Source organism: Moschus berezovskii, chromosome 6 (assembly GCF_049115385.1).
Source record: "Moschus berezovskii isolate FMDL1 chromosome 6, NW_MosBer_1.0, whole genome shotgun sequence".
Taxonomy (NCBI): domain Eukaryota; kingdom Metazoa; phylum Chordata; class Mammalia; order Artiodactyla; family Moschidae; genus Moschus; species Moschus berezovskii.
In genome coordinates, this window is record NC_142465.1 from 110,697,045 (window position 1) to 110,705,661 (window position 8,617).

At 56.8% G+C, this 8,617-nt stretch overlaps 1 protein-coding gene across 1 annotated transcript; it reads right to left on the reverse strand.

The window, feature by feature from the left end:
• Positions 1-340: 340 nt before the first annotated feature.
• On the reverse strand, positions 341-8,316 carry FKBP4 (FKBP prolyl isomerase 4). The gene is made up of 10 exons (XM_055395639.2): positions 8,103-8,316; positions 6,135-6,279; positions 5,572-5,714; positions 4,690-4,810; positions 4,270-4,426; positions 3,550-3,640; positions 3,376-3,459; positions 2,954-3,139; positions 2,095-2,334; positions 341-1,112 (listed from the first exon to the last, which is right to left on the reverse strand). Exons 1-10 carry the CDS (start codon positions 8,205-8,207, stop codon positions 1,005-1,007), a joined length of 1,380 nt encoding a protein of 459 aa, XP_055251614.1. The 5' UTR covers positions 8,208-8,316; the 3' UTR covers positions 341-1,004.
• Between the last annotated feature and the right edge of the window lie 301 nt (positions 8,317-8,617).

The following is an 8,617-nucleotide window of genomic DNA, read 5'->3' on the forward strand; positions in this document are numbered from 1 at the left end:
AATACATCTAACCTCAAAGCAAACTCAGTAGTTTGGTCCCAGAAGTTTAGATGTTTGTGCACTTTCCTAAGCAGTTAGGAAAAGAAAAACCAGAACTACTAAAACCTGCCAGGCTGCTGCAGAGTGGGGTGTGGGGAACCGCTAGCCAGGCCTTCAGCGCAGGCCCTGCTGCAGCCCGTGCGGTGCCCAGCAGGCCCTCCTGGACCGCCGCACCCCAAGTCTGCTGCACTGCAGGTGGGGCTGGGCACAAGGTAGGCGGCTCCCTTAGCTTTGCCCCAGCGGTGCAGCCGCCCACACCCACCCTGAGGCCTAACAGACACAGGGCTGCCCGACACCCAGGTTTGTAGTGTTTCCACTTTATTGCTCAAGCACGAACTTGAGGCAAGCCTGGACCTTCAGCAACGTGCAGAGAAGAGGCTGAGGGGGTGGGGGTGCGACCTGGCTGAGAACGGACACTGAGAGGAGAGGGTAAAAGGGTGGTCACCATGACACCAGAAGACAGCATCAGCCATGACACCTGGGCTGAGGGGGAAGGGAGCGGAGGTAACGGGCACAGCAGTGGTTTTCCCATGCCCCTAGCACCCACGTGGAGGCCGCGTGTTTGGAAACGGACCGGGAGGAGGGAGGAGGGGAGGTGGCTGCCCAGGAGGAGTCTCCCTGTCCACCCTGCCTTCTTGTTGGCCCTCACATCCCTACCACTCGCCCCTTCTACTGTCTGAGAAACGGACACAGCAAACAGGAAGCAAAATAAATTAACATTCTGATGAGTGTGCGTGTGGAGGGACATTCATTCATGTGGAATGGGGATAGGGGGTGACACCACCTAAAATGAGCCCCCCCAATCTCCCAGCCTGCTCCTCTCTCCCTTCCCCAAAGCCACCATCCAACCAGATAGAAAAATAAAGGTCTAATTCACTCAAAATTCTTCAGTTTGTACAAAACTAACAGGGTGGAGTAGGGTGGGGGGGCGGGCAGGCAGCCACGGGCACAGGGCTGGGGCAAGGCTATGCTTCCGCCTCCACCTGAGGCTGGCCCCCAGCCACATCATTCTTCGGCTCGTCCCTCATCTCTGCGTCGGCCGGCTGGTCTCCCGCAGCCACTGCAGCTTTGGCCTGTGAGAAGGGAAGGCAGGCAGGGCGTCAACGCCAGTTCTCGTTTGGCCCTCGCCCCTGATGAGACAGGTGACTGTCACTCCAGGTCCCCACTCACCTGCCTGCACCCAAGTGATCGCCCTGCACACTGGCACCACGGAGTCTGTACCCAAAACACGCACCCCGTGTAAAAAAAAATAGTACAGACTAATTTCCAGCAAAATTACAGAGACCAAAGACACACCTGTGCATGCATGCACAGAATCAGGGGCTCCCATCATTTACTGCAGTAGTATGGAAAACTGAACCTGTCCATGGCAGGGCATTGAACACTTCACATATAGCTAGTTCAAACTGGTTTAAAATCCACATTGGATTTTGAAGCCTCAGTCTGGGGGAAAAAAACTAGCCTTGCCCCAGCAATTTAAAAGTGCTAAGTGTTCAAATATTTAGATACCTTGAATCGATTAAATATTAAAATTAACTTCACCTATTTTACTTGTTTTTAAACATAGCTACTAGGAAATTAGAAATGTGGTTTGCATTATATTTCTTTTACTGCAGGTTTAGAACACAGAGACTAAGAAGCAGGGAACAGGGTAAATAAGATACGATACACCCACTCAGTGAAATACTATGTGAGTCTGAGAACGAGAAAGCTCTTTTGCACACTGATGTAAAATGAGCTTCAGGTGTGACATCCAACAAGCACAAGGCCCAAGGAGGCAGCACGTGCTGCCTGCCACCCGGGAGCACTACCTGCCCTGCAGCCTTTTTACTACATGCTCTTCTGTGCAGTTTAAAGCTAACTATCACCTGTTTAAACCTCAGGTTCTTAAACCTGTGTTTTACTAATGGGCACGGAGAATACAGGGCAGGAAACACACCAGAACATCCAGCTCCCAACCCCCAGGGCCTGAGTGGGGACACACACATGGAAACACAGAGACTGCCTCGGGACCAGGTGATGCCTCCTCCTCCCGTCCGCCCTGCCCATCCTCACCTTGCTCTCTTCCTCAGCCAGCCTCTCAAACATGTTGGCGTAGAGCCTCTTCTCCTTCTCAAGCTGCTTGCGGATGCGCTGCTGGCACACGACCAGCTGGGCCTTGGCCGCCTTGTTGCTGGGGTAGAGCTGCAGAACCTTCTGGAAGTCAGCCCGTGCCAAATCAAAGTCATTCACCGCCAGGTGGGCCTCTCCCCGGCGGAAGAGGCCTTTCTCGTTGTTGTTGTCTAGTTCCAGGGCCTAAGACACACAGAGGAAGCAGCAGCAAAGTCTCAGAACCTCCCAAGTCACTGCCGGTGAGATGGGGCCCCACCCCAAATGAACAAGTCTTGGGCACCACGTGGAAAGGACCCAAGTCTAGGAAGGCACCTCATTTAGTCCAGGAGGCACACAGGAAGACGGGTCTTCAGATGAAAACCACCTGGGACGTTAACACGCTCTTCTCTTTTTGGGGGGCAGGGGAACCATGCGGCTCACGGCTTAGTTCCCCAACCAGGGATCAAACCCATGCCGTCTGTGATAGAAACGCAGAGTCCCAACCACTGGACCTCCAGGGACTCCCAGTCCCCTTCAGAATAAAGTGGGCACACACGAGGAAGAGGCAGAAGGCCAGAAGGAGAGAATGATGAACGGGTTCCTCCAACCAGTGCCTCCACTCACCTCTGTGCCCTCGTCCCTGACCTTAACTAAGCCAAAAACCACTTGCTTCCCACACTGCTGCCTCTGGGCCTCCACCTCAGAGCCCCACAGCGCCATCCTGCCACCCCTGCCCTGGTCACCAAGGCCAGGTCTCAGGCACACCTGTAGCTCCCCCAGCCCTGCCTGGGCACACCGCCCTCACGCCCCGAAGAAGCCTCACCTTGTTACAGTTTTCAACAGCAGTGGAGAAGGCCTGCAGCTTCAGATGGCACATGGCCAGGTTGAGGTGGGAGGCCAGCCGGAGGGCCTGCGCCTTCTGTGCGTCCTCATCAGAGAAGCTAGACTCGTATTCCAGCCAGGACACAATCTTCTTGTACTGCAGCGCAGCTTGCTTGTACTTGCCTTCCTACAGGGGGGGCAGGCTCAGGCATCCAGCACAGGCTTGCTGGCCCCAGGCTGTCACAGTCCATGGACACCAGTGACCCAGGGGCGTGAGAGTCATGACCCCCCTCAACCCGACCCACCAGCTCAGATCCACCTGGTGACAGCTGCAGGAACCAGCCTGTCTACTTCCTGGCAGAAAGCCCGCTGTTGTGGAAGAGCGTGCCCTGGGAGTGTCTGAGGACCTCGCTGTGGGCTCACCTTGAAGTACACGGTGCCTCGTTCCTTCACAATGGTGCTCTGCTCCAGCTTCTCCTCTGAACTCATCTCCCAGGACTCCTTGGCCTGCCAAACCCCAAAGGAGAAAAACAAGCTGTCAGCCGCCCCAAGAAGTTACATCCAAGGTGGGGCAGGGAAGACCCTGAACAAACTCACCTTCTCAAAGCTCTTGAGATGTATTTCATACTTCAGCTCAGCATTTGGTGGGATCTGGAACTTCTCCTTCCCAGTGCTGCCGAAAGCATAGCTGTGGGGGCAAGAAAACATCAGGTCGTTTCTTAACTTGCTTTACACTTAAAAGGCTTCCTGCAAAGTGCCCGCCAGCCCTTTGGTCTTGGTTCACAGGCCCCTGCTTGGCAAAATCTTCCCTGATGCTGCTTCTGCACACAGTTAGTTAGGCTCTTAAAGTTAGCATCTTACACATCATTCTAGTAACTCACATTACATACGGGCACGGTCATCTCCCTGAGCAGAGAGCCATCAGAAGGTGGGAACAATGTCTCTGAATACCCAGGAATATTTCCACACTGTGTCTGGCACATAGTAGGTACGTCTCAACAAACATTGGTAATGACTGAGTCAATTAATAGGAGACAAAAACCTTGGGCTGGAAAAGGCAATCTGCCGCAGCCATAACTGAAGAAATGAGGTTTTGATTCAAAAAGACATGGGTGATGGTGGCCACACTCCTGAGTACAACAGAGGTCCTGACGTCTGTGTGGGGTGCCCACCGCATAAGTGACTGCTGGCAGGGGAGGGATACAACTGGCTATACAATACAGGCCGGCTCTACAACTCACCTGGACAAGGAGATCTGACCTCGGTTCGCCCACCTGCTCTACAGACTGCCCACACCTGGGCCAGAGCTGGCCTCACCTGGGCTTGAGATACACAATGGAATGTTCTCCTTTTTCCATGCGCTGGATGGCTTTCTCCAGCCCACAGGGCAGATCCATGCTCTCTCCCTCGCCAACCTCAAAGCGGAGCTCCCGCTGGTCAAACATCTGGTCCTTGAAGTACCCTTCCAGTGCAACTGGCGTGGAAGACAACACACTGGATTTGAGTGGGCTGGTGACTGAGGGACGCACCAGCCACCCCCCACCCCATTGCCCTGTCCCTTCCTACTCCCCAGATGCCCTTCTGCATTCTCAGATGGAGGGATGTTAAGAGAATGTGGTTCAACCTCTCAGTTTACAGATAAGAAAGCTGGATCACAGAAAGGTATGGACCTGCCCAAAGCCACCCGGGCCCTGCACAGCGGAACCCAAGAGGGAATCCCGGATTGTGCGGCCTCACCCTCCACAATGGCGCCGTCGTTGGGCTTGGCATAGCCCTCCCCCCGCGTCCGTATTCTCCTGATGATCCCGCCGTCTTCCTCTTCTGTCAGGTCCTCACCCTTGAACTCGAACAACTCTACCTGTGGGTCAAGGTCTAAGGATCCATGCTCCCCTCTCACTCACAAGTCCCTATTAAGGGCCAGAGCAGGTCTGACTGCACAGGCAGCCACACCAGGAGTGGACCAAGTGGCTAAGTTCTCAGAAGCAGCGCTGGTCTTGACCTTGGTATCAGTGTCCTTAATGACTGCTCTATAGAACAAGCACACGTTCCAGACGGTTCTAATTCAGCTGCCAGACAAGCTCCATCCGACAGGCAACAGAAATGACCCAACACCTCGCACCACTCTTCCCAACATTCTCTGAGCCTCCACTGTGTAGGGCTCAACCATTTTTGAGTCTTAACACAGTGAAGTTCCACCTTCTCAGCAAAGCCTTGCCCCTTGCCTTGACCCACGCGAGAAGCATCTCTGCCCGCATCTTATCTCTAGGGCACCGATGTTCTCCACTGTCAGTCATGACTGCATGTAGCCTGTGAGCTCCCGATTCCTTCATTTTAGCCACCTCCCTCTGAGAACCCCTCTTGAGATGAACAGGCCTCAAGCCCTCACCCCGCTGCAAGTCTGAAAGAGGGGCTCGCGGTCACCTCCCACCTGAAACCTGCCCACTGACCATTCTCTGGCAGTAGCAGTGGGTGATGGACACTCCATGTCTTCCCTCCCCTGAGGGCAGGCTCTCAGCCTTGGCTACATTGTCTCCAGGCAGCAGGAAGGGCTGGAGGGCAGCCAGACCCTGAGCTGAGATAAGGTTGGCTCTCTGCCTGGCCAGAGACTCTGACACTCACCTCAAACACAAGCGTGGCGTTGGGAGGGATCTTTGGGGGGCTGCCCGCTGAGCCATAGGCATACTCCGGCTTGCAGGTGATGTGGCACACTTCACCCACCTTCATGGTGGCTACAGCAACATCCCAAGCCTTGATGACCTCCCCTGTAGGTACAGAAAAGAAACAGGTCCTCTTTGGCAGAGATCTCCCTCTAAGTTCAAACAGTGGCCTGAGAGACTTACTGTCCCATGCCCAAAGGGAAGCTGGGTACTCTTTAGAAATGGGAAGGTAGAAAATCTGGTTGCGATAAATGGTATCAGGTCTCAGACCTCTCAAAAAAAAAAAAGAAAAATCACTCAACTCTGAAACAAAGAGGTTCAAGAAAACAAGGCAGTCCACCGCAGAAAAGGAAGCAAGGTTTTCAGAGGTGATCAAGGCAATGAGAGATTAAAAAATCAATAGAGTTTCAGGACAGTGGAAATAAAGAACTGTAATAAACCGTTCCATTTAACCTTCTGAGAATACGGTTTCTGTTTGTGACAGCGCACACACCCAAGTCCCAAGAGCCTGCTAATCATGCTCACCTTTCCCCAGGTCGAAGGAAAACCTGTCCTTGCGGTCCAGGCTGGAGTCGAACTTGGTGCCATCAAGCAGCCAGCCTGTGTAGTGTACAAAGACTCGGTCCCCAATCATGGGTGTCTCCGTGCCCGTGCCCTCTCGCTTGATGACCTGGAAGGAAGGGAAGGGGAGAAGGTGAGTCCCTGCGGATGGACACAGAGCGGAACCATGACTGTTTGCACGCCTCTGGCCAGAATGTAAAGTCTCTTCTGCCTCCTTGTAAGTAACTCAACAAACCCATCATCAAATGACTCTGCTGTGGGGTTTGGCTAGAATTAAACTGACCTCCGTTTCTTGGACCATAACGTGACTTGGTTTGAAACACTGGAGATAAAACACCTGAGATCATTTTTGCTGTTACAATCTTATAGAAGTCACTTTAACTCTCTAAACTGACCATATTTGTAAAGTAGTGATGATAAACCCTATCAGAGTTTATTAGAGGACTAAACCAGTATAACACTGAATAATTATCAGCAGCAAAGAGGAAAGTATTTACGCTACATTTCCTCATGCTTCCTAAACGCCAGTCATCCAATCAGGTCTGGTTTAGAGAGAGAGGGAAACCAGAAAGTCCAGGAAAGGTAAGAGCAATCACCAGCTTACAAGTGAGCCAAGGGCCCTTGAGCATGCCCTAGGCTCTGACCTGGGACTTCAGCGTTCCTGACTGGTAGGCTACTGCAGTGCTTTAAGTCAGGGCTAGAATATTTCCCAGTGTTTAGAAGAACCTGCTTCTCTCGCGTTTATAAAAAGGTGGGCTACCTGGTTAAGTGTGCAAGTTACCCTCTAAGGGAAAGCTCCCACGATGCCATGAACATGGACTTGAGTAAAAGTGAAAGGGAAGGTGTGGAGAATGAAAAGGGGAAATGGGTCTCCCTGGAAGCCCGCGTGCCCACTGGGAGAGCAGCCAGGTGCGTTTCTGAAACGGCTAAGAAGCTCCCCTAAGTCTCCAACCTGCCCTGGCCACACGCACACGTGGGCTGAGCTGCGGGAAGCCAGGAGGAGCAGAAAGGCTGGGTGAGGATACGAACGAAGCCGGGCTAGGATTTCGCCATCCTGGACAGCGCAGAACCTGCTCCGAACCGCGGCCGGTTGTCCTGACCCGGGTCAAGACGCCCTGCTGCCTGGCTCCCAGACCCCTCCCCTGGCTCCTCCGGCCGTAACAGGGTTTAGGGAGCCCAACCAAAGCACCTCCTCCCAGTCCCGCACCCAGCGCTCAGGAAAGCCCCGGCCGGGGGTGGAGTGGGGTGGGGTGCGGTGCGGGAGGTGGGGTGAACTACAGGTCCCGGCATGCACCGGGGCGGGGGGAGGGGACAGCATGGCCGAGCGGGTGACCTAGCCGGGTCCCAGCCTTTAGGAAAGGGGTGACCAGAGGGCGGAGGGCGCCGGGACCGCGCGCCAAGTCGCACAAAGGCGCGCGCGGGCCAGGCAATAACTCCCGGGACCCTGTTCGCGTCCTGGCTAATGTTTAACTGCCAGGGTCGGCGAGCTCCGCACCCCGGAGGCGCAGGCGGCCGAGGTAGTGGGGCACTCCCTGGCGGCGGCGGCCGGGAAGGAGCCGGGCGCGGGTCGCAGATCGCAGCGGGGCGGTGCACGCCGCTGGGACCCCGCGCGAGCGCGTCCGCGCCCCGCCGCGCCCCTCCCGGCGCACGCCGCAGCCAGAGCAGGCGCTGCGCTCCGGGACCCTTCCCGGGCCTGGGGAGCCTCAGCCCAGATGTTCCCCTTCCGAGCGTGTGGCAGCCCTCCTCCCTGAACCGGCGGCCTGGCCAGGAAGGCGATGCGCCGGGCCACGGCTGCACGGCGTGTTCAGCGGCCGGCCGGGATGCTGCAGAGGCGGCCGTCCGAGCCCCGGTGCTGGGGCGCCCAGATGCTGGGGCGCTCCCGGTGCCCGAGCCCCCCCGCCGCCGCCGCCCCGGGCGCCCCCCGCCCCTTACCTTAAGCACCCCCTCATCCTGCTTGGGGCTGATGTCCACCCCTTCGAGGGGCAGCGGCGCCGACTGCGCCCCGCTCTCGGCCGCCTTCGTCTCCTCGGCGGTCATCACGCCGTTTCTCGGGCAGCGGGCGCCGGGGTGTGCGCGGCGGTGCGGGCGGCGGGTCGGGGCTCGCGCACCTCTCTGCTCGGGCGCGGGCGCGGGCGCGGGCGGGAGGAGGAGGTGGGGTCGTGGGCGGCCGGGGGAGCGATTGGTCCCACCGCCTCGGAGGGAGGGGCTGGGAGGAGCCGGGCGGCCGCGAGGGACGTGGGGGGAGAACTTTCTAGAGGCGCCGGCGGCCGAGCGGGTTCAGGCTCTGGCGCTCAGGGCGCTCCTGCGGAAGGTGGTTTCTGGTTCGTTCCTCCCGCCGGCCGCCTGGCCCCGCCCCAGCCCTGAGACCCTCTGGCTCGGGAGCCAGCCCCCGCCCCCGCCGCTCGCTCTCCCGGCCTCCCCCGCCCGTCCCCCCGGTCTAGCCGGAT

Coding starts and splice junctions, on each gene's coding strand:
- FKBP4 (XM_055395639.2), bottom strand. CDS start 8,207: ATGACCGCCGAGGAGACGAAGGCGGCCGAGAGCGGGGCGCAGTCGGCG. Junction 4,811..5,571: donor ACGCCACGCTTGTGTTTGAG/GTGAGTGTCAGA, acceptor CTTGACCCACAG/GTAGAGTTGTTCGAGTTCAA. Junction 3,641..4,269: donor ATTGTGTATCTCAAGCCCAG/GTGAGGCCAGCT, acceptor TTGCCCCCACAG/CTATGCTTTCGGCAGCACTG.